Here is a 25,840-nt window from a genome sequence, read left to right on the forward strand (position 1 = left end):
TGAATTATCACCCCTTTTTACACTTTTGTGCTTAATATTGAATAAAACTACAGCGAGACAGCTTAACTAGAGAGAAATTGCCTTCAGTTGCCTGCAGCGTTGACAAATTGAATAAAAGTGAGAACTAAAGTAAAAACTGAGAAATTAATGTGGCTGATTTGAGGGGAAATGTCTAACGTTATGTCTCTTATGACTTGTGCAGAGACTGATATTTTTTTCTGATATTTCAAACAGCTGCTGAGAAAAAAGTGTCTTAAAGGCTGGAAAACTGTTATTTATTATCGTTCTCTCACCAGCCTATTTACCACAAAGAGCAACTTGGAGCTGCCAAAACCTCTGAGGGAATTTCAGGAGAGGAGGCCAGACAAAGAACATCAGTGAGAATGTAGCAGTGGGATGTTGAGAAGCACCGCTGAGGGAGTCTGCTCTAAAACACTCACCTCAACCCTCTTCAGAGCACCTGCAGACTCCCCTGTGGTTTAGGAAATCTGCTGCTGTTCATTGTGCTGGAAGTGGCTCTTATATCAAACAGGAAGCTGCTTCCTTTTGATCAAGTTAAACTCAAAGGGTGGGCGTGTCCGACTTGTTCCGGTGTACAGCATAAACTAATTGCAGATAATTATTACAGTCCCATTGCTTTAATTCATTATGTGCTGATGCACACTGATGCCTGATGACACTATCTACACTGTAATTTACTCATTTCTGAACTCCAGAGAGTTCTCTTCTGCAGTACTTTTAATTGAGTGTCCTTCAGTTTGAGTATGAAGCAGTAATTTATTGTTGATGATTTTAATATCTGTGTTTGACAGCAGCTTCAGCAACTTTGTTGTTGAGGTTTTGATTGGAGTGATTGCCTCCATCTAGTTCAGCATTTATCTGAATACACATGCGTCTGTACTCCTGACCTTGTTTTTCCACTGTGAATTGCATTTCAAACTTTCATGTAAGAGACTAAGTGGATTGCTTTATATCTGACCTCAAAGTGATATTCCACACAAATCTTTTTAATACCAACTACCATGAAGGCTCCAAATGTGGCAGTTAAAAGTTTAACACTTGAACACAGTCAGTGTGAGTTTATTAAAACCAGTGATACATCTTATTTTAGACAGTTTTATCATCGTGTTCTATCTTATTACTGTACAAGCTTTTAGACACTTTTTCGTCTGGTGTTTATTTTTATCACATTGCTTATTTCATCTCATCTGTTGGCACTTTCTGTGTAAACTTAAGTTTTTGTGAAACGCCACCAAATCTGATCATCTCTGTTTTTACATTTCAGCAAACCACAATTATGTTACATTTGTATGTTTCATATGTATGACATCAGAGCTCCTAAAGTGAAGTAATTTGGATAATATGTATATGAGCTTAGTTTGTCATCATGAGGTGTAGAGGATGGTGGATCCAGCAGTACACCACTGTTGGAGACCAACAACAAAAGCAGTACAGTTTTAGCCATTTTTGTTGCAACAAAACCGCGTATTTGTAAAAAACACAGTTCCAGCTGTGCTGTTTGTCATTACAAAATTGGATATTTCAAGCCAAAACATGATGCTTTCTTAACCCTAACCACATAGTTTTGGGGCTTAAAGATAACCACAACGTTGTTGCAACATAAAACCAAAAATTGAAATGTATAATGTAAAGTTTCAACATATCCACAACTGAGCACCCCTAATGGGGGCCCATGGGCACCCTAAACAATTGCTGCATCCACTGGTGAGTCTGGGCCTTCAGAGTCTGTCACCCACTATTTTTTTAAGCTAGTGTACTTGATACCGGTGTCTTGTGAAACTGGACAACCGAAGTTATACATTGTGTCCAACACTGTTGGTAACGAAGCTTGTCAGGAAGGGGGCTAAGTACGCTTCAAATTTAGCCTAAACTTTAGGGATTTGGCTTGGCCACTGACAGGGCCATTTTGAAAGGGTTGCCTTGAACCCCCACCCCAAGATATCTGAATTAAAATAAGTTCTGTGGATACCCACAAGTCTCCTCTAAACTTGAGAATGTTTGTTTCAAGGAAAAGGACAACCAGCCTGACATAGTTTTCAACTACTCTAAATACTTCAACAGCATAATCAAATTCCAGAAATTCAATTAAGGCTTTTGGTTTTGATGTGCCAACCCATGATTTTCAGTGACCTTACCTGGCCACCCGGATAAAAAAAATTCTGGGGGCATCACTGAGTCGCTAAATGTAAACAGTCTGTGGATGCAGAAATGTACAGTACGAACATTCATTCTGTCAATGGGCTAGTCCTTTAGTTGAATAATAAACTTGTTGTCTTATCAATATTTGTATCAAACATCAATTCTTTTTTTTTGGGTACACAATGATATTTGATGTGTCTGCAGCATCATGTTTCAAAAACTGTACAGCATTTAGGCTGGCATATTCTTAGTCTTGTTTATTTGCTCTTTATTCAGATGTTCTCATCTAAACCACATAACTTTGCTATTTATTTTATTCAGGCTCGGGTTGCCCTGCACAGCTGCTAAAACACTGATCCATTGAGAGGTTCAGCATATTTTGTTAAGTAAAAAGTATCATCTTGAATTATTCAAGTGAAACACTCTGAGCTGCGAACAGTTCAACTAAAGGCTGATGTTTCCTTATCAGACGCATTTTTCAACCTGTTCCGAGGATCGTCATGTACACGTCTTTGCCTATTACATGAAAAGGCAGAGAGGTTGGAAATCACTGCCACCAAGAATCACTTCCTCGTCTTGTTTGTACATGAGGGTTAGAGCTTGATTTGGGAATTTAAGGACTTCTGTTACACAGCGGGAGCATAGCTATCAAGTTTGGCCCCCTTGAGAGAATATTGCAGTGGGCCCACTTTCTTTAATAAAACAACCCTGCTGAATTTTTTATGAGCCAGCTCCAGGTGTGAACTCCCAAAATCATCACCACATTTCACCCCACCAACGCAGGCGCTGGAAGAGAGCTATTATTTGCCAAAAACAGAAAAACAGAAGCTCACCCACAGCTGTATCCCTCCGGTCTCCGTCAGATTTCTTTCTGAAATCGAACTGGACTGAATCCAAGCGAATTCAATTTAGGAAGATTTACAGGCTATTTACTTTTTAGGTTAGTTTTTCCTTTTAATATCATCACTATTAATCAATGCCGCATTGTGGTAATCTAGAGAGCCTCAAACACAACCTTGCAGCTGACAGAAGCCTCTCTGGGGATTCTGTGATAATGCAGAGTAATAAGTACTAAGAGCTCACTAATCACTTGGCCACATGATAAGACTATTAATCTTGCCGCCCATGCAGCTCAGCTCCAACGGATCGCTGCCTTTTGCCAGAGAAGGAAATATTAAAAAGCTCTAACGCGGCAACCGATCACCGAAGCCATAAAGCATCCTTGCACCGATCCATAGATGTCAGGAACCCTGTCCGTCTATTTCCAGAAGCCTGGACAACGTCCTCCTAAATGACGATGGTTATGATTCATGACACAATCTCGACTAATTCGGTTGCATGCCGATACCTCAGACTGTGTTGCTGTCATGACAAATCATCATTTTTTTCCGGTGCTAATCAACATATCTCAGTTGACCACCTGATCGGGTGACTCCCTGAGGGTTTGGATGGCAGAATGTGATGTACAGCCAGCAGATAGCGACGTGCCTGCATTAAATACATCATGATTCTGTCTAGGCATGTGCCAGATATCTTGTGAACACTGGCTGTGAGAAACCTTTTCTGCATAACAACACAGTCTAACTAATGCCGGCTGCCTACTAAATAACCATGAATAGGGTTTCCATAAAGCATATTGTCCACAGTGAGCAATAATATCAAATATGCAGTTGCAAGGAATTTCTCCCTTACATCATTTTGATGTTGGAGTATAAAAAAGTTAGCAGGGAAAAGCAAATGTACTGCTAATAAAAATCCCTCTGCAGCAGCAGCTGGGATCACAACTGTCACACTACACTCGTGTTTAGATAACCTTATCACATAATGTTGTTAGGGTAAAACACTCTTGAAATGACCTTTTCCTCAACTTTCATCTGTTCCTGAACCAACATATTACAACAGATGTACATTTGCAAGTTAGTTCAATCAAGGCAGATGAAAGTTCATTCCCTCCCTTCCTCATCTTTATCATTTAATTCAACCTCACCTGATTTAACTGCAGCACATATCATGGCAAGCAGTATAATTTTTACTAGATTCCTTTAATACGGGTCAGGTAAGGACATAGTTGGGATGGGCTTGAGGTTCATGCTTCACATTAATTATGAAGAACACTTCTCTACTCCTAATTTTTCTCTTACTTCACATCTCAAAATATGCAACAGCTGACTGCTAATAGGTTTGCTGTACTCATGAGAAATGTTCAGTATTAGTGAAAACATGCAGTTCTCTCCTGCAGCATCGGTTTGATGCTGAATCATTTCATCTGTACTGTAAAAAAAAAAAAAAAAAAAAAACCTGTACAGAAAATTCCCCCCCAAACCAACATGTAGATAGCCTGGAAATCCAGACCCAAAAGATTTAGGGTAATTAAAATGGCCCAACTCGAGGGGCAGCACCAAGCATGCATTTGAAAATATCACTGCATGCAATTGGATAACACTACGACCAATCAGAACAATACATATCAAGAGTGCTACCAGTGGAGCTAACTGGTAGATTAGACTTTTGCCGCATCCGGTTGGCAAAACGGCAAAAAATGTCCTTCTTGCAAAGGAAAGATTTGAGCGCTGTCTTCTGTCAAGTCAAGTCTAACTCTGTCATTGTTGCAGCCAAAGCTGTATCAAACAACTGGTCTTCATCCATAGCCATCTTGCAATGTTTACTGACTGATTTCGGACTTCGGCACCGCAGCGCTGTCGTCATCTGTTTAGCTCGCCTCTGGCCCGCCTATATCAGATACACCGATGTGATTGGTGCAGCTCGGCTCCAAGGGCATGGGTAATGAGCATCATTACTGATTGCCAGAGTGACTCGCTGAACAAATTCAAATTGTGCTCTCGCGAGAACTCTGGATTTCTAGGGTAAGATGTAGACATGTATACACAAAGAAAGTAATGCTAATGGTATTACCATTGCATATCATAATTGCAGTGACTGTGTTTGATTGCTATTGGAGGTCCTCAGCCTTTGGGCAACTGTGGTTATGAACAGTAACTGCGTCATGGCTGTGCTAAATGGATTTCAGGGGATAATTTGACCTTTTGGGGAATATGCAACTCTACTGTTTGTGAAGTAAATATGAAGTTGTTTCATTTGCACAAAAAAAGGTGGGGTTTGTGTGGCTATTTTTTATTACCGCTTAAAAGAACTGCCTGTTAATTAGAAAGTTTTGGAGGCAGATGTATTTTGTTACCTTTGGGCTGAGCCAGGCCAGGCGTTTCCAGTCTTTATGTGAAGCTAACTGGATGGTGTGATGGCTATAGCTTCATATTTACAGCACAGACACAAGAGAGGTATTGATCTTCTCATTTCACTTTTGGCAACAAAGCAAATTAGTCTGGAGTCTTTCCCAAAATGTTGAACTATCCCTTTGATAGATAGGGCTCATTTCTTTGCTGTGTAACTTGCAGGTTTATAATTTAAATAGCGGTACATCTGATTGGTTTGTGATTGCTATGTCAGCCTGCTAGCAATAAGTAGTGTCTAGTCAGCTGGCATTACTGTCTTGTTCTAAACATGATTGCAAGCCCATTGGGCCCTGGCTGTCCCCCGTACCCTGAATCAATTTGGGCTGGGCTTGGGTCTCACTCTGGCTCATTCAACTTCGCTCTTTTCATTATGCTCATACACATGCAGAGCACACGTAGGCCTCTGTATGAAATACTTTGACACTGATTCCAATAGAAACATTACATAAATGCATTTTTTCATGTGCATTACACACGTATTATTCACATGCAGTTGTGAGGTTTATCAGGTTGTATATTCGTGGTGTGTGGATTGCAGTTATATCTGCTGAAACAATCCCACTACAGCAGAAACTATAAGTGTGTCTCCTATTAAGAAAAACACTATGCGCATTTATGCACAGGCATGGCATCATTACTTCATTGATTCTTTACATCTTCAGACACGCCGACAGGATCAGCCAGGATTTAATGTTAATTAATGTTCTATGTTCTCCCACACATCCAAAAGGTCACTCACGCACAGTCCAGCAGGTCAGGTACCAGGATTAAGTAATGAACTGAGAGGGCTATATTCTTTACTGCATCGTGCTTCAATGTAATGTGTATGATAGTCAGTTGCACTATGGTGATGTTTTAGGCCTACAATAAATTTACCTCTTCATAGTGTGTGTGTGTTCTTGTGTGTATCAGAGAGGGTACACGACAGAGAGAGCTTAAAGTGACATTGGTGTTAGTCTTGGGCCTGGTAAAGCTCGCGCTGAAAATAGGCTAGGGCTTGAACATCGTGGGCCAGGACCGGGCTAGGGCTGGTGTTAAAGCTTTTATTGGGCCCAAAATAAATACATTTCTGTCCAAGCCCAACCAAAGCCCGAACCACAGCAGCAGTTTTGGACCTGAGCCCAATTCAAAACCCAAATTTCCACTGTAAAAAAAACCAAATAATATCTATCTATCTATATATATATATATCTATATATATATAGATATATATATATAGGTGTGTGTGCGTGTGTGCATGTATGTATTTACAAGTCAAGTCAACTAAAGTCTTTTCAGGGCAGCGACATACATTTGTAACACAGGGTGTGTTTGTAAATAGTCACTCGGAGCACCAGAGCAGTGTTGGAATATTCTTCTCAGTTATTCAGAGCACCAGCCACAGAGGCCTTGGGCACTCTGTTGGAGGAGACGGAGCAGGAATGTGAAGCACAGTGAAATTGAAACTTGAGCGTTCATTAATTTATATTGGAATGGGGAAATTAGTGTGAATCTGACCCCATCAGAGTCTGCAGGAAACTTAAGAAATAAGAAATTACAGCCTGGACCCGGCAGGTCAGGTCGGGCTCAATCAGGTTAGAGCAGAGAATCAAAGCTCTGTCAGGAATTATTTTAGGCCCATGCAGGGCTAAAGTCTGAGTAGCATGCTAACTCACAAACATACAGAGAGGAATCCAATGTAAGCAGTAGCTGGCTGCATCTTCACATCACCACAGAGGTTTCTGATAATGCCTAAAATCAACAAAGAACTGTTTGCTCATGTTAAATGAGCTGAATCTTGTACTACAGCTTTAAGTGCTTCTGAGTATAGGCTGTGGCTAAGGACAAAATACTGTGACTTTGTGAGTTATACTAATCTAATTATGTAAACACATAAACATAATCATATTATGTATGTGGCCTTTATTTACAAACGGCCGATCTTTCAAAGGACAACCACAGAGACTGTTTGATGTGGCTGCTGGGAGATTTGTCATGCATATAATAGGAGTAAATACAGTGTAAAGTGCCTCCTCATCCCGCTGTCATCGTGACTCACCTGTATATCTTGTATCTGGTGGAGAAGCCTTGCCTGTTCTTCTCCACAAAGTCGATGTATTCTGGGGAGTGGTGGAAAGGCCCTTTATCAGACAGGAGCCAGTCCAGGGGGCCCCCGGGCTTTTCATTGGGGAGGCTGGCTGTTGCTGCTGCTGCTGTTACCGCAGACCGTAAACACACCCAGCAGTGAAGGCTGAGGCTGACGACGCCCCATAGAGCCATCAGAGATGGAGGGAGCGAGGGAGGGATGAGGGTGGGGATAGTGGGGGGGCGTTCAGCAGCCAAAGCCACTCGTCGTTAGCTGGCTCCTCCACTGGGATGACCGGGGGACCTGCATCACCTCAACGCCCCCGGAACACCTACAGGAAAAAACACAAACACACAGATAAGGAAACATCCAAACACCCACGTCTGTCAGAGAAGACAGCTCCGTGTGGTCGGAAGATACTGATGCTTTAATTTTCAGTTGGCTGAAGGGGTTTCATCACAAAGACATGTCACATGAGAAAATAATTGTTGATAATGAAGTATTTATTTAAAGGGACAGTTCACCACAAAATCAAAAATCAATATTTTTCCTCTTACCTGTAGTGATATTTATCAATCTAAACTATTTTGATGTGAGCTGCCAAGTGTTGGAGATACTGGCTGAGGATATGCCTGCCATGTCTTCTCACTCCAACATACTGGCACAGTTTGTGGTGCTCAAAAACTACATTTGAAAAACTCAGCAGCAATAATGACCTAGTCACTCAAAATAATCCACAGACCATGTTGTAAGCAGTTTCATGTAGGTACTATTTTCTTTCTACCAAACTACACCTGCCAACCATGTCACCGTGCAGAAGGAAGTGTGCATCTAATGCTAGCACAAATGAGCTAGCTAACGTTACAGCTCAGCCGCGGGGGACACCGTTAGTGTTTACGCCTTGCACTGACACAAGCACAAGCCTCTCGTCCAGGAGATGTCCTCCTTCTCTTGAATATAATAGATCTGGATGGCACTCAGCTTGTGGTGCTTCAAGTGCCAAAAAATATATATCCAACAAATATATATATATAATTCTACGGCCGATATCGTCAGCACTCTGCAACTCATACTAATACAATGTAGACTGATATTTTTTGGAATGAACTGTCTCTTTAATTTTTCAAGGAAATGTCTGAAATTAACTTGCTGTAGCTTCTTAAATGAAAGGTTTTTACTTGCAGGTTTTTTTGTTTGTTGATTAAAATAAACAAGAAACTTGAAGCTGTTACCTCACACAAAAGAATAACCTTGACTCTACTTTTAGACACTGAGATAACGATTCACACTTTCTGGAGTATGACATTATGTTTTTCAATTGTGTACTGTATTTTCATATCACCATGCAATGCAAGCACAGGTCTACTAATTAAGAACAAGACAAACTGGGGTTTACTGTCTTGTTCAAAGACACATCATTATGTGGACAGGGAGAGCCAGGGGCTCAACCCTCAGACTCATGGACAGCCTAACTCTTTTTTTTGATCCACACTGCTCAAAGTGCCCAGATTGGGGGAAACTTCACCAATTGTGAACAAAAGGTCACTGGTGATCCAATCACATTCACTGGCAAGAACTAATTACGTCAAGAGTTGCTGTGAGGAAACTGTAGTAGAGCAGAATAACACCAGTAACAATGCAAGTAATCAGACTCCATGTCATGACAAATTATCATTTTTATCCGGTGCTAAACGACACATCTCGGCTGACCACCTGATCAGGTGACTCCCCGAGGGTTTGGAAGGCAGCAAAATGTGACGTACAGCTAGGAGACCACAGCATGCCTGCAACAAGCCTGCCAGCATGAAACACACCATGATTCTGTCTCAGCATGTGCCAGATATCTTGAGCGTTGGCTGTGAGAAAGCCTTTCTGCATGACAACACATACCAAATTATGCAGTCTGCCTATTAAAGAAAAAACATGAATAGGATTTCCATAAAGCACATTGTCCACTGTGTGAACTTATATCAGAACTGCAGCTGAATTAAATTTCTCCCTTACATCATTTTAGTGTTACAATACAAAAAGTTAGCAGAGAAAAGTATACGGCTATTAAAAAAACCCTTCTGCAGCTGCAGCTGTGAACATTACTGTCACACCACAGTAGTTTTCAGATGACCTTATCACATACAATATATCTTCAGGATAAAAATGCCCTTAGAATGACCTCAACTCTAATCTGTTCCTAAATCAACGTATTACAACAGATATACATACATTTTCAAGTTAAATTCAACCAAGGCGGATGAAAGTTCACTCCTTTCCTTCCTCGTTTCCATCATTTAATTCAACTTCACCGGATTTAACTACAGCGCGTTTCATTACAAGCAATAAAACTTTCACTATGGGCTTTAATAAGGGTCAGGAAGGACATGGACAAATTTTGGGTGGGCCTGACACTGCTGGGATTCATGGTCCACATTAATTATGAAGAACACCTCTCTAAATCTTACAGTAGCTCAGAGCACGATGTAGAACAGAAAAACACCAGTGACAATGCAAGAAATCAATATGTTTGATGCCCTGGTGCATGCTGGGAGGCTTCCCCGCACACCTGCCTTGGAATGCTGCAACATTAATCAATATGAAAAGATAATAAAAGGTTGACTTTAATACTCCACTGTAAACTCAGTCTGATCCAAACAAGATCAAAAGCCTTTGGTAAAATTAAACATTTTACACTGCAAGAGAAAATAATTTAGACTGTTGGAATTACAAAATGGAAATGAATCGACTCTCAGAAATTGTGATGGACACGTTTTTCTTATTTTAGACATTAAGACCTGGGATTTATTGATATGTTAAAAAAAAAAAAAAAAAAAAAAATCCAGTGAAAAGTTAATCAACAATAAAAGTAGTCATTAGTTGCACCCTGCACTCGTCCAAACTAAAATTGGTTTTCTCAGCAGCTGGTGGGGAAATAAGTCATCAAATAAAAGAAAATCACAGCACTTTAGAGTTAAATGCACTGCAATGTGCTTTGAATCAATGTTCCTTTGGAGATAGACTAGCTCCTTTTTTAGAACAAAATATTTCACTTAAGTTATGAGTCACCGCTGCCTGCAAGTTGGGATTTTCCTGTACAAAGCAAGAACTTTTTGGGGGGTAAAAAGCACAAACGTTTTCCAGACTTGATTAGTAATGTTACACATTTCTGTTGCAGGCTCACTTTATGATTCACGTCGACTTTCTGATGCTTTTAAACTGGTAAAAGTTATGATTTCGATTGTGCATTCAATCCTTTAAGTCAGCATATAATTGCTGCGCTGCCGTTTTTATACTTGTACTCACCATACTTCAACACTGGCTTTACCGTAACACAGCAACTTTTAAGAATTGCTCTCACATGCAAATCAAGGGAGAAATATACACACAGACGCAGACACACTTTTGTTGCTTAAACACAAAGTCTCTGTTGCTGTGTTTTATCAGACTACCTGCTGTTCAGACTGTTGTCCAAAGCTCACATTAGTCTCCATCACTATCTCGAGACCCGTCAATCATCTCCCCCGCAGTGACACACTCCTTTGCTGTGTGTGTGTCGGGGTGCAGGGGAGGGAGGTGTGTTTGAGTCCCATTACAGTATTCTGATGACAATCTGTCAAGTTAACTCAGCCATATGACCGTGTGTGTGGGTGTGTGCAGATGTGCGTGGGTTTCAAAAATCATTACTCTCAGTCAACACAGCAGACAGCATGGGAAGAGCGCACAACAGCTGGAGGTGGATAGAAAGAGCTGAAACAGATTTAAAATGTGTTACTAAATACTATCATAGGTTCGTACGCAGAAAGAGACACAGATAAGGGTTTGTTATTGAAAGCAGGAGGATTTAAATTGATTAATTTTTAAAGGATGTGATGAGGTGGCAATTTGGAAATTGATATCAGTCTGACATTGCCGCCCAGACTCGGCCTGCCTGACACCAGTGTGAGTGTATATAGACGCAATCTTTATGTTATGGTGTCCTGTCATGATATTGGGATTACAGTGCCAATATGTGTTGATTTTACTGTTCACTGTTTTCATGAATCAAAAAAAAATTGGGGAGAAAACAAACATGCAGCCACTTCTGATTTTTTTCTTCAGTTTAGTCTTAATTTACCATTATTATTCTTATTATTCTTATTCTTATTCTTATTATTATTATTATTATTATCATCATTTTGTCATTGCTCTCCTAAAATGCTGTCGCACTCACAATGCACAGTAAAAAAAAATAAACGAATCCAAATCAATTCAGCAGGACCAGAGATGTTGTCTCTTTCATTTAATACATTTTTCCTCCGTCTCAAATCCTGATGCAACTTGACCGCAACATTTCAGTCGGAGATTCAGGAGATTCAGGTGTGGTATGCTGGTAACAGCCAATGTAGCCTCAAACCTCTAGCCTCAAGCAGAGATGAGGAGCGGGCTGTAAAAATTATAAACTGCCTTAAGTGATGTTACGTGAAGGCAGTTCACATCAGATCATCAGATTGCAGCTCCTGCTGGAGCCACAAAAGGCTTCCTACAACTTTTTCTTCACATATGCAGTAATATTTCCTAAGATCTGTAAACACACCAGCGGACTTCCTCTAACTACAGTGCAAGTCACAAACTCCTTTCAAAGCTCATGGTGCTTTTACATGGTCAAAACTAAAGAGTCTCTAATATAACAAGGACTACATTTTTTGTTTATTAAGTCTGAGTTTAAAGGGATAGTGCACCCAAAAATGAAAATTCAGCCATTATCTACTCACCCTCATGCGAGGGAGGCTCAGGTGAAGTTTTAGAGTCCTCACATCACTTGTGGAGATCCAAGGGGAGAGGGGGTAGCAGTACAACTCCACCAAGATATTTTGTGGTTTCAATTATGTGTTTTTGGACGTCTTGGGCACCTTAAGCCTGCATTAGGTGGAGTTGTGTTGCTACCTTCTCTCTCTGAAAGTGTTGTGAGGACTTCACCTGAGCCTCCCTCGGCATATGGGTGAGTAGATAATGGCTGAATTTTCATTTCTGGGTGCACTATCCTGTGTAAAGTCTTGAGTAAGTCAAGTGTCAGAACAGTCAAGTCCAAGTCATGCTTTGAATTCCAATCAGTGCAACATCAGTTTGACAATAAAATCACTGACACCAACATACACATATATTCTTAGTTCTCAACAGGCAGAAAGGAGGATACCACAATGACAGACAATCACTTGTTCCTGTACCAAAACAGACATGGACGTGCATCTTAAAGTGTTTGTCTTGCTAATTCATGCTATTTTTTTGCCCTGAAGGGGCACAGGAACAAAACTGTTTTGCATGAGATGAGATGGTGAACCGGATTTAAAACTAAGGCCTTTAGTTTCACAGACCGGGCGCGGCGGAGGCGCAGCGCACCTGCGCTTCGCCAACTGGGTGTGGCCAGGCCGATTTTGCAAGTTTGGCACACTGTGCGTGCTGGGGTAGCTACTCTTCTTTCCCACCTCTGTCCCTCCTATCTGCGCAAGTCAGGAAAGAGGGAGGAGAGAAGGCGTGGAGTAGGTTTTACACACAGCACACCAATCAAATGAGCTCCTCTCCTCACCCTTAAATGCGCCGCGTGAAGGCGTAATGAGAGTTTACTCAATTCGCCATGGCAGAAGAGAGCAGCAGCGTCAGACGGCCAAATTGATTGCAGATAGTTGCATTGAATAGTGGTTTTGTGGCTATTTATTGCATTATTAATGTGCCTGATATTCTGGAAACCTGCCTGTGAGGTTTTGATGACCTGTGCACACTGTCCGCCGGTCAGCCAAACTTCGGCTTACACCGGCTGCGCTCCACCTGCGCTGACAGTAGCCCTGGTTTCAGCTGGCGAGCTTTTAGCACATCTTCAGCAAAGCCTTTTGGCACGAAACTGTCAACACCTCCCCCTGCGTACCTCGTTCTGCCAAACTATCAAATTGAGCGCACCTTGGGTTGTGCTGCTCGAAACTAGCTCTGCGCAGGGTTCGCCACCCTGTGCCACCCGGTGCCACCCTGCGCCGGGAAACTAGAGCCCTAATTCTCAATTACTGCACCCCAATTCTTTTTTTTCCATTTTCTAGGCTTTTCGTCCCATTGGTCCTGATTCCTGTTGTAAAAAATCTCACATTTTACATAATCTTATTGGGAAGAACGGGCAGACTCTTGACCAGACGGCCCATGATTATAATGAAAAATAAAAATCACAAATTATATTATTTTACATCCCAACTGTCAACACACCAATTGGTCCAGACTGTGATGATCCAACATGGTCATGCTGCCAAATCACTTCCGTCACAATAATCTCAATGCATGTCCCTTCCTTGACTCTGACTCGGGTCAATGTCTCCAGTTGCGAGGCTGCAGTATCGTACACATTACACCTGATTCATGACATATGGTATGAAGTGCAGGTATAAACCTACACAGCACTGCAACACTGACAGTAAAATAGTGGCAGGGATGAAGTTACCTATGACTGAAATGGAGCAAAATTTCTCCAATTCTCTCTTCTTTTGTCGTTGATGCACTTAAAATGTGAAAAAGTCCATTAGAATCTTTTGTTCTCATTCCAGCTGTGTTGAATAGTTTATTTGCATCGAGACAGAGCTGTCTTCTCGGCTTTTCTGTTATCTTCTGCCACGCTTTATGTTCGAACTCGAGCATCACACTTTTTTCTGTGTTCCTACAGCAGCCGAGGGCCGCACAGAAAGTGGAGTTGTGTGTGTGGTTTGACAAAATCTGACACTAAAAATTGTGTCTAATTATCTTAAATCATCGGGTAGGAGAACAAGTTGCCGAATGAAAATGTATGAAGATGTGTCTGCACTGCTATAAAATTGGCTGCCAAACCGCTACAAGTGCAGCCGAATCCAAAACTACCCTTTGCTTCCTCTTTGACTAAATATTATAGGTGAAACACAGCCTTGCTTTACACGGTGCATGTTGTGTATAGAGTGACCTATCTCAGAGGGGAGTGAGTGGTGTGTTAATAGCAAAATAGAGCACAGAGGTCATATTAAAAGACTCTTTAATCCTATCATCCAACAGGCAGCTGTCCAAAACGCTGATGCAGGAGAACGCTCTCTGTTCCCTGTTGCTCACTTGTTCTCTTTCCCTTCCTCTCACACCCCTCTGTCTCCTTTCCCTTTTGTCTCTCCTTCCTCTAACAACCCACTCTCGTCCTCCTCTGCATTCTCAAATACCTCTAAAAACCCATCTTTGACTCACATCCGCCGTGTTTTTCCTTTTCTCTTCTTTCCACACACTTGCTATGACAGTCTTGTCTGTAAACATTCATTGTTTTCAGACAGGTCTTCGCCAGCCTTATAATCACATTATCGCCCCAAACAAAGCCATCCACTAAGCCTTTTGTTATCAGCTGCCTGGAAGATATCAGATACATGCCATTTTCACTTACAAGGGCATTATGTCACATTTCCAACCTTATGCAAACACCGCTTTTCATCAAACAATGTTAGAAAATGCTCCTCCTTGAGGCAGGAAGCCCGCACATAATCTAGGAACAACAAATCAAATGTCGGGCGATGCAACAAGAAGGAATTTTCAATTCAAGCGGTAGCAGGGCACCCAGTGCATCCACTCAAATATGATTTTGCACAACGTGGGCCACCAATAACCCGGGGCTGTTTGGAGCCTCTGTACAAAATGAAAGCTCTGTTTGTTCCTGTGAGGTCCTCTCAATGGAATTGTGAGCAGAGTGCAAATGATGGGGGAATAGATTTCCCACACATGAATGTGATGCGGACTCGTTCCCTGAACAGGCAAATGCCAAGAATGATATCAGCAGAAGGCAAGACGTGGCATCATACAGTATATGCAGCCCTCTACCAATTATCCATGTAGGTTTTAGCTATTAAGTGACTGTTTTGTTTCCTAATGTTTTCATAATCTCCCTCCAAATTATGAAAACACTGCCAGACGTACTCTCAGAGCACCGAGGTAATCATAATTTTAAGTTAAATTAAAATCAAGGTATGAGCTGTCAGAAGCATTTCTTCCTGCTTCTGAAAACATCCGTTCTGGGGCCCTCAAGGTTTAGAAATGGCTCTCTGGTGAAATAAACAGTCAGCATGTTCTCCCCACATGCACAATCACCTCAGCCTTGTCATGTGACGCACAATTTTTCTTTTGTATGTTTCAAAAACACATTTGCACAGGAAACAAAATAACCTTTCTTTGGGTTGACACAAAGCACAGGGATTTATCTTTTAAATGACACCTATGACAAGGTCCTGTTTGTTTCTACAGGGAGGAAATATCCGTTTGGAAGTCTTTTATGTTCTGGCAGTTCGATAGAGAAAGAAGGGTGTTAAACAAATGGCCGTTCGAGTGAGACACAGCCAACAGTGGATCAAACTCTACAACATTTTTACGCCCACCGCCCGTCATAATGACAGGCCATATTCAGTAAGCACCGCTGAATATCAAATACCTCAGTGGCAAAAAATACTTAACAAGTCGGCTGTGATGACTCCTGTCATCTGCAAAGGTTTAATATCTTGTCATTACGTGACCAGAAGGCCCGGCGAATCAATAGCTGAGTGCTGTGTATCCAGCCTGTTTTTTTCTCATGCCATTTACATTTTATTTAAAACACATAGCACACACTTGTCAAATGATTTAAAGATGAAGTTCTCTGAGAGGAATTTAAAACACTGTCTGTTAACCAAGGACAAGCTATTTGCCCATCGACCCGCTATGACTCGATAACAAAACAGATTTGGGCATCATCGCACAATAAATTCATTCGAGGAATCGAAGCGGATTGAAAAACAGGAGTCCGTGTTGGAAGACCACCAGTCAGGCAAAAAGAAAAACATGCTCATAACTTACTCATATCTCGAAGTGTTCTTCCCTGAGGCATGATGTTTGAAAAAGTCAACAAAATGATGAGACGGTGAGTCAAAGGCATTTTTCATTACAAGCCCTGCCGGTGGTTACATTAAGGTATGACGTACACAGTGTGGGCCTGGCATGTCCTCCGGCTGTTTGGCACCACTGTGGGAAATGACAACAAAACTTTGTTTTTCCACTTTTCCCCTGAACGATCAAGACGGAAGCATTTAAATAACAGAAGAAGAAATACATTTTTAAAGTTGGGTCCTCAGCTGAGTTGAAGTCTTGTAAATTTGTAGCCAAAGGAAAAAACATAATGTGTGCAAATTTGTGATCCAGTTAGAGATAATTCCATAGAAGCAATGATTGCTGTTATTCTGACATTGTTTGACATTATGGGATTGATTCAGATTTCTTCAGCTGAATTAACTAAACTGCCAGTCTTGCCACTTTAAGTTAATACGTTGATTAAGTTTGCGGAAGAGAACATCAAAATTCCTACCAATGTGGTGTTCATGACGAATAGATCTATCTGTCCTTACAAGATTTCAGCATGCATCTTTCAGGCTGTGCTGCAGCACTTCCTGTAACTTTGTGTTACTGCCAGAATCGCATGTTCCCTCCAGAGTTACAGGCCTGGCTACTGACTGCAGTGTTGGATCTTGACTCTCACCTTGTATTTCGGAGGATACAGTAAGCTTGATGAGATGTGGGAACTCCCAAGCCTAATCTTTCTTGAGGATTTCAGCAGCCGTTTTCATTGGAGACCAGGACAAAACAGAGCATTCAGGCCCTAAACATCTGCTCGCTTATTGTAGGATGCCAGAGCTGTAACGGTCACCTACCTGAGCCTCTGAGCCTGTGTGCAGATGTACGCATGTGTGTGGTTTCTCGCAGTGTGTGTCCATATCCACGTTTGGAACACTCACCGCAGCAGATCCTCTTTGTTGGCACCGCGAGTATGCAAATTGAAACGAGTCCCTTTTTGTGATATCTCACACTATGAACACGTTTGAAGGGAACTGATGGTAAAATAAGAACATGTAGGGGAGGCACATGTTTTGCAGGATGGGTGGGGGGTTTGAGTAAAACATTTCATTAGAATTTCTTCAACAGGATCCACTTTGTAACTTGTCTGCGAGCCAACCCCAAAACCATCCTCAAAGTAGGGAAACAGGAACTGATAAACTTTACATCTTCCCCTCCGTGCTGACTAATGAGGTTTTTGGCCCTAATTAACCCAGTTATCTTCCCTCCTACAACTGTCAACAATACCTCTCATACCAGCGCCACGGGTAAAACGCAGCCTTTGTGAAATTATAATATATGACTGCCAGTTGCACTCATCCGGCTGTCTTACAAACAAATACAAAGGATAAGCTCCCGCGGTGTCCTAGGCAGAAAACATCAAAGACAAAAAGTGTCACTTCTGTAAGCGCTTACATGCACAACACAGATATGTAGAGATCTACAAGCGTATATAAGCATCAGGCATGAAGACTCACAGATATAGCACATGGACAGCAACACTAAGCTGCTATGGGGAAGGTCAAATGATAGAGTGTGTACAGTGTTGGTGTGTGAGGGCATGTATTTTTGTTGTGTAGGTGTTCTGATGGATTTACTTTTGAAGGCTCTCATAAAAACTAACTAAGTAAATAAATAAATAAATGAATAAATAAATAAATAAAGCCTTTGCCTCAACCATCCAGGACATATTTTGTGGTCTTCAAGTCTAAAATGGGATTTAAAGTAGAGGACACTATGAACTTTAATTTCATGCACATTAACTCTTTTTTTTTTATCTTTTTATATTTACTTATATATATTTTTGGGGAATAATTTTCATTTTTATCACTTTAAAGTCTGACTTTAACTATGATGATTTGCATTTTGGCGGCAATATTCTTTATCTCTTATAATCCTCTTTGTATGTAAATGAGTTTTAGTGAAGCCACACAACAAAGCAACTTACTTACATGCGTTATTTACATGGGCTGCTGATATAGTGATTTAGTCCACTGAGCATAAAGATATTTAAACCTATATACCTCTTTGTTTGCTATATTAAAAAAAAAAAATCAGCCTTTTTTTTACCTTAATGTATTTTTTCCCCTTTTCTTCTGATCTTATTCATTCATTCATTTATTTTTCTTTTTTGAAGTGGTAACCATTCCATTCGCCTCAGTCTGGGCTTGTATACAGAGACTGTCCTTCAAGTAGAATGATGGCATCACTCATTTCCACAAGCGCCTAAAATTACATTCGTCCATGTTCAAGTGACTTGAACCCTCTAAGGACATTATTGCACAGTGACACTGAGGTAAACCAGTCAAGTCATTTCTCTGCCTACACCTAACCAAACATGATAGCTGATGGTGTCTTTTCATAAAATAAGCAGAGATACAGAAATTGTCATAAAGTTATTACAGAAAATACGATGATATTTAACGTGCCTTGTGTTATATGAGGTATTCATCGGCAGTTATACCATATATTCTCTTTGTTTGCCAAACGTCATTCGTGGACAAAAAATGTACTGCATATTATCCTACATACTGACATGTCTTGTGTTGTGACGTGTTTCAGGCAGAGCTCTTATGAATTCACAATAGCTGCAACCACGTTCCACAGATCATATATTCACACACACACACAACCTCACAAACATTCGTCAGTCCAGTGATGCCTCCCTATGACAACCAGCTCATTAGTCACAAAAGGGTGTGTATATACAGTATGTGTGTGTGTGTGTGTGTGTGTGTGTGTGTGTGTGTGTGTGTCTCCATCGCGGTTGGTCGTGTTACATGAATATGCTTAGAAGTTACATGCCACACACACACACCTTCAAGCACACACACCCATACCAAATTTTAGCCTCCTAGGACAAAAACTGTGGCCGCCAAAGGGTATGGAAAGTTTTGTGGACCGACCATCCCACAGAACGACCTATAGAGCTGCTGGTCGCAGCTAAAATAAAACTCGGATAACACAAGCCCAGAAAGACTAATTGGGAACTTGGGGGACGTGGGAGGGAGAGTGCTGCATAAAAAAAAGCGCTGCCAACATCAATCAAAGTTATAGAGCATATGAAAATCCATTGTATCTAACCTTGTTTTACAGCTGGAGTCTTTGCGATCCCAAACAGGAGTAATTTTCTGTAGCTGTCATCCAAATCATGTTAATAAGCCGTTCTCATAAAATTAGTGAAAGTCATGAAGTAGCAAGCTCATAAAACTATGTTAAATATAAACAAGGCTTCGCAGTTACGTGCTAAAAGTTTTTTGCTCCAAATTTGGTTGTTATTGTTGGATACAGTTCCAAACAGTTCACAATGTCTGTTTTCTCTACATGAGATGAAAGCAGCTGATCAACAGGGCAGCCAGACAGCAGATAAACCAATAAACCGGCCAGCGTTGCCGCCACAAATGCTGTGGGACTTCACAGTGAAACAGTTCATTACAGTGTGTGTGTCTGTTTAAGCATAAGCATACGTCACATCAGAAACTGTCTTTGTGAAATCCGATTTCATCTTTCTACCCCTATTTACAAAACAATACAGTAGCTTATTAAGGCGGAGAAACTCCACAGCAGACGTCTTCTAGGCCAGCATGGAAAGAGACCGGGCCAACAAATCCTTCCTCTCACAGAAGCGAGATGGAAATTTGGCTGAAGGAGGCATTAAACTGATCACAAGCAAAACACAATCTCCTTTTTTTTAAAGTTACAGTTCTTTATGTAAGAGGGATAGCAGCAAACAGTCACCTCACACCCTACCATCAAAACGTCAGGTTGTTCTCATTCACTACTTGTAATTAAACCACTTAATCGTGAGCCAGAAGGCTGCAATCATGTGACCGACGCGCTGCAGGCTGTCCTCCCTCATAAGGCGGGTACAAAGGAGGAAGTCAGGTCATGTAGTATAAAGAGTGGCAAAGCCCAAACACAGGATTTTGACCCAGGAAACACCTGTTCATGTCTGTGTAAAACCAAAAGTAGAAACCGTATATAACTTATCATCCCATTACGTAGGTATGCAATGACTTAACGTAACGCCATACATCTATATTTAAAGTAAAGACGTCACAACACATCAAGTGTATGAAGTGATAACACCCAACCATGATTCTTTTCCTAAATCTGACCTAATCAAGCACTAATTTGTGAGATATCATACGAGCCGTTGGGTGAAGATATATTCAAAAAGCTGCTTCTCGTCTGTTCCAGCTCCCTCTCATCAATTCTTAACAATTCTTGATTTCTGAGTGCTGACAATCAATAAAACTGTGCCAGAACAGACAGGAAATATGTGTGTGATGTTGTCAGGCTGCATTCACAGTGTGTGTGTGTGTGTGTGTGTGTGTGTGTGTGTGTGTGTATGTTCTCCTCGAATGCTGTGGCAGCAATGGGAGATTAATTATTCAGGCGGATTCAATCAATTACTCAGCTGGTGGTCTCCCTCGCAGTCTATACGTGTGTATGTGTGGCTTTTAACAAGTTTAAATCAAGTTTGCAATTTTTAATGCGCAGGGGTGTTGTAGCAAATCATTTTTAAGGTATTGTACATAAAAACTCAAGTTGAAAGCAAACAGGGAAAAAGTCACCTTAATAATTGCTACCCAGACTGTAAAGTTCTCACTCGCAGGTTTTTATATGGCTGCATATCACCGAGTGGCCGAGAACATACAGAGAGAGAGGCTTCTATAAATCACAGTAAAACACAAATAGACCTCTTCTGCTGGTGGCCTTGTACAAACAGGGACAAAGGTTGCTCTTAAATTAATGTCAGCTTCCTCTTGCACTCTTTTCTCTGGCCAAGTCCTTTCTTTGTTTTTTTGCTGGTGTCTTGTACAGCTACAGTGGCTTTTTGAATATGCACAAATGGAGCAAATTAGATATAATTACCAGACACGACAGTGGGGGCTGTATTGTTTTCACCTTGTGTGTGTGTGTGTGTGTGTGTGTGTTTCATAATGGCAAAATGCGGTTCTGGAGACACGTATTGTAGAAGGAACTACAAAATATGCCATTTTGAGTACTTTGCCAGGTGTTTCTTTGTCTGTCTGTGGACAGATTTTGTCACCTAGACGGTATCTGAGGCAAGATGGAGTCATGTAACTTCACAGGTGTGTAGCTGAAATCACAATAAAGGCAAAGTTAGAGGATGGGTGAGGTCAAAGCAAGGGTGCCAGACGTATGGGGGTAGGAAGTAAGAAAGGGGCCACCGTCCCCCTCACTTTACACCCCTGGCCCACAGTTGTCTTAAAAGAGTACTTCACTGACTATCCAACCTGGTTTGTACAACAATGAGGGTAGCATTTGTAAATGAACTATGGTGACCTTCTCTCCATCTAACAAGTGCCTGGATCTCCCCACTCCCCTCCTTGTGAAAACACATGTACAGGCTGTACATTCACATTTTCAAATTGCCCACCATAGTGGACACAAAGAAAATAGAAGCAGATCAAGACACAGACCCACAAACTCAGATCAAACAGATATTATGTTACTGCATTGCCTATCTCACACCAAAAATGTTCTTCACAGGAAGTGGGTGCCATCCTGTTTCCTGTGTAGTGAAAGCAGAGGCTGCAAAAACTGAGATCAAATTGTCAAACCAAACAGCACTGATCAAATACACTGAGTCGCATTTTTCTCACCGCCAATATTTTCAGATACATGTTTTAGCTTACTGTTGTACTGCAAGATGGTTTGTTACCAGCCATCATTGGCGAGTTTACATTATGTCACCCACCAGCGGGAGCATTTGTTGGTCTGGTGTGGCACAGTGCATTCTGGTAGCTGTAGGTTTTCTTCTTCTGGGCAAAAGTTAATGCCACAGCATCTTTCTAGCAGTGAAACACTTCTTTAAGATCTGGATCAGCCACGTTGTACTGCAGCTGATGTGATCCTATCGCAATATGGTTTCAAGTTTTTACTCAAGTAGAGGTCGACTAGTAGATGTACAAAACATGCAGTTCCTGTCGTCATGTTTGAAGCTACACCTTTTGGATTTTTTGTTTGGATATAATACATTTGAATACACAAAATAACTAACCATGATCTGGACGGGAAGCACAGGTTTTTGAGTTTCCCAGCCTCTCATGTCGAAAACACAACCTCCCAACCTCCCCTTGAGGCCATCTTTAACTACCATTTGACATGACAATGATTTGCTTAATTTTAGGGATGAGTTATATGACTGCATTTGCACAGCAAAGCTTTCTGTCATGCTCCTAGATGGTTTTGTTCGTGGTTACAAATGCCTGACCCTTACCGATTTAAGTGAACAGAAGTCTGCACCTTTGTAAAGCATTGTATGAAATTCAGAACATTACTTTTTGTGACTGACTGCGAATTTGCTGTGAGAGCGGTCTCGTGTCTGTCCATTAGTGTGTGTGAGTGTGTGTGCACACACTTTTACAGAATATGTTCAGACTCAACATTCAATTACCAGTTGCCTCAGAGAGAGATTTTGGTTTAATGCCACAGTCGCACTTAATCTGAGAGATTCTATTTTAACGCCCTTGTCAGTCTGAAATCCCTCAATGAGGCTTTTTTCCCCGCACTTTTTATGATTTTCTCCTCTTTTACTATATTTTCACCTTCTCATCTCTCCTACTTTTCATTCTCTCCCTCCAACCGCTCCTCTCCGTCATTTTAGATTGAAGTCAAACTCGTTGGTTTGCTCATTATCATAAAATAATGGGCTGTGGATATTGAGCAGATCCTGGCAAAACTTGACCCTGAAATACCACCAAAACCCGCATAGTCAATCATTTTCTTCTTTTCATCCTCAATTCTTTTCCTTTCTTCTTTCCTCTTTCTTCCCCTTATCTTCTAAGTCCGGCTTAATTTTTACCTGCCTCCTCCAACTCGCGCTTCCCAGCAAAAATGTGCTACAATCAAATACACTAGAGCTGTATTTCACACAGAAAGGGCCCTTATTCATTAAGCCAAACACTTGTTAGCTTTCCTCCCATCCCAGCCGCCCCTTACCCAAAGCTAAGAAATGGAGAAGCATTTTGCATCAAACTGAAACTGCATTTATTCCACAGAGTCTTTTCATTCCCTTGTGGTGTGTTTACAGTGGCTGTGGGAGGGGGGTGGCGGATTTGCTTTCGTTCCCTCCCTCTTCTCCCATTCTCTCCTCAGCCATCACACCTACGAATGATGCCTCATCCAGTCCTATCAGGCATCCAACACTAAACTGTAAGAACAAGGAGCCCTCTCAGGCATGTAATTCTCCCCGTTGGCATTAGTCTAGAAGCCTATAGATGGCTCTCTGCTCAGTCACACTTGCTGTGTAAAAAGTGCTTTTCAAGCCCAATTTGTCTCCTCTCAAGTATATGCCCATCACAGGAAGCTGGTCTTATCATAAACAAGCAAATACGCACACTTGCCAGCATAAAAGTAGACACACAAACATGCATCCTGGCTGGACTACGCAACAATGACAAAATGCTGAAATGTGTTGAGCTGGTTACTTGGTTCTTTTTGTGGGGCAGGTGAGCGATACAAGGAGAGAAATCTCTCTTTTCATAGGAGGAGACAGTGTGCCTTTCAGGCCTAGACACGGTCGGGTTCACCAGTCTCCGAGGATAGATGAGGACACTGCTGAACAGTGGCCCTGTTGTGGCCCTATAAAAAGTCTGAGGCTTTGGCACCTCTGCCTAACACTGGCAAGTGGCAATGAGAATTACAGCGGTGATTCACTGTTTCTTTCTTCTTCTTCTTTTTTTTCTATCATAAAGCTCAGCTACAAAACTACCTTTCTGTCACTGGAGTGGGTTATTCACTTTAAGATACTGGTTTAATATAAAGTTGAATTTAAAATACTGCAAATAACACCTATGCCAGCCTGCCCTTGGGCCGGTGTGATTGCATTTAAAATGCTATTTGTTTTCTTCGAGGGCATTTGGCTCGTTATCAGAGCCTCCACTGACGATCCCAAAAGGCTGCCCTGACTCATGTGCCTTCTTTGAGGGCGACGCTTGAGGCAGAAATGTATAATTATGAAATCAGTGGGACTTTTTTTTCTATAACACATATATTTTTTTCTTTCTCAGGCTGAGAGCGAGCTGGGTTTTCTGGCTCGCTGGTGCTTGGCAAAGTGCTCTCCGTGCACACATCAGTGTTAGAGATCTGATCCTCTACAGGCGAGAATGCCAATACACCCTAAGGAATATAGATTAGAGATGTTTGCAGGAAAGGCAGATAAAGGGTGGCAGTGTTGGGGAGGGGGTTAGGTGGGAGGGAGGCAGTGAAAAAGGGAGGAGATGAGTGTGATTGTGCTCATGTATATACTGACAAGGCATGAAAAGCAATATTGTGTAAGCTTTCCTGAAAGCAACACTGGATAGAGTGTGTGTGTGTATCTGTGTTTTTGTGGAGTTTATCTTTGCATCGTGGTCAACCCTTAGAAAGCATTTCACACATGTCACAGCACAGCAGATTTTTAGAGTGCTATCCAGGTCAAGTACACTGCAGGAATGTTGTTATTTTCCAGCAAAAAAACGGCAGAAAATATCCACAGGTAGGTTGTTGACATGTTTAGGAATTCTACTTCATATTATACACATCCAAATCCGACAAATTAAATGCATAATGTCAAGAACTCACCGCGGTTTGGAACAGCAGATAAAGTTTAACTCAGTATTTCCCATTCTCTTGCTGAATCTCGGTGCCTCTCAACTGCCGATATTGTAAACTCATTTCAGTTTGTCAGGGTTCAACAGCAACTCCGCTGAGAGACAGAAAAAAAACAGCACTCCAAAAACACAAGTACACACTCAGGGATCCGAAAAAGAGGTGAAAGTAATCGGCGGGGAAGGCTGCTCCGGACCAATCCGCCGCACGGTTCTACACCACTGAGAAACTTTGACTTTCTGCCGGGGGTGAAAAGTCGCTTTATCCCACTGTAATTCAGTTCCTAGAAGCAGAGGCTTTGACCTTTCTGGTGATAATGACTTTACAAAATGAAATCATCCAGTAGGAGATGTAGTCAAGAGGAGAGGCGAGTAGAGGAGGAGAGAGAGGAGGAGGAGGAGGAGAGAGACTCAAGGAGCGCAAAGGGGCTGTCGATTAGAAGATTAAAAAGACGCGTTTGCGCATTCGTTTCCGCCACAAACCGGCGGGGTCCAGCGTCGGACAGATGCGACGGAATGCTGCTACCGGGACGCGGACAGCCACCCCCACCGAGATGGTTGAATATCCCGTTATGAATTCCAACCCAGCGCCGTTTTCCCCCCACTACTTGACCCGCCTACTCCGCATCGCTGTGTGGAGCAGCGCAGGAGCGGAGATCCTGTAGAAACTGTAGGTAGGCGCCCAGCAGCAGATAACAGGCATGGGCGCCTCAGCTCTCCCCTGTGCCCCTCTCTCACTTAGTCACATGTTTAAGACACAAGTAACCCTCTGTAATAGCTGCCAAAGGAGTGTAGACTAAGGTAGGAGACGTGGCGAGAATGATAACAAGCGTTTTGTTAACAGTCCCCCTCTCTCCTTCTCACTTTAAATGAAAAGCACT

General features: G+C 41.7%; 1 protein-coding gene across 1 annotated transcript in view; it reads right to left on the reverse strand.

Moving 5' to 3' along the window:
* LOC125895519 (BMP/retinoic acid-inducible neural-specific protein 3-like) overlaps positions 1 to 25,611 on the reverse strand; it is a 67,656-nt gene extending 42,045 nt beyond the window's left edge. Inside the window, exons 1-2 of the mRNA XM_049587423.1 lie at positions 24,934 to 25,611; positions 7,450 to 7,807 (exon numbers count right to left, since the gene is read on the reverse strand). Coding sequence (XP_049443380.1) covers positions 7,450 to 7,670 — 221 coding nt within the window. The 5' untranslated portion in view covers positions 7,671 to 7,807; positions 24,934 to 25,611. The remainder of the gene's footprint in view (positions 1 to 7,449; positions 7,808 to 24,933) is intronic.
* Positions 25,612 to 25,840: the final 229 nt, after the last annotated feature.

The sequence above is a fragment of the Epinephelus fuscoguttatus genome, linkage group LG10 (genome assembly GCF_011397635.1).
Source record: "Epinephelus fuscoguttatus linkage group LG10, E.fuscoguttatus.final_Chr_v1".
NCBI lineage: Eukaryota > Metazoa > Chordata > Actinopteri > Perciformes > Serranidae > Epinephelus > Epinephelus fuscoguttatus.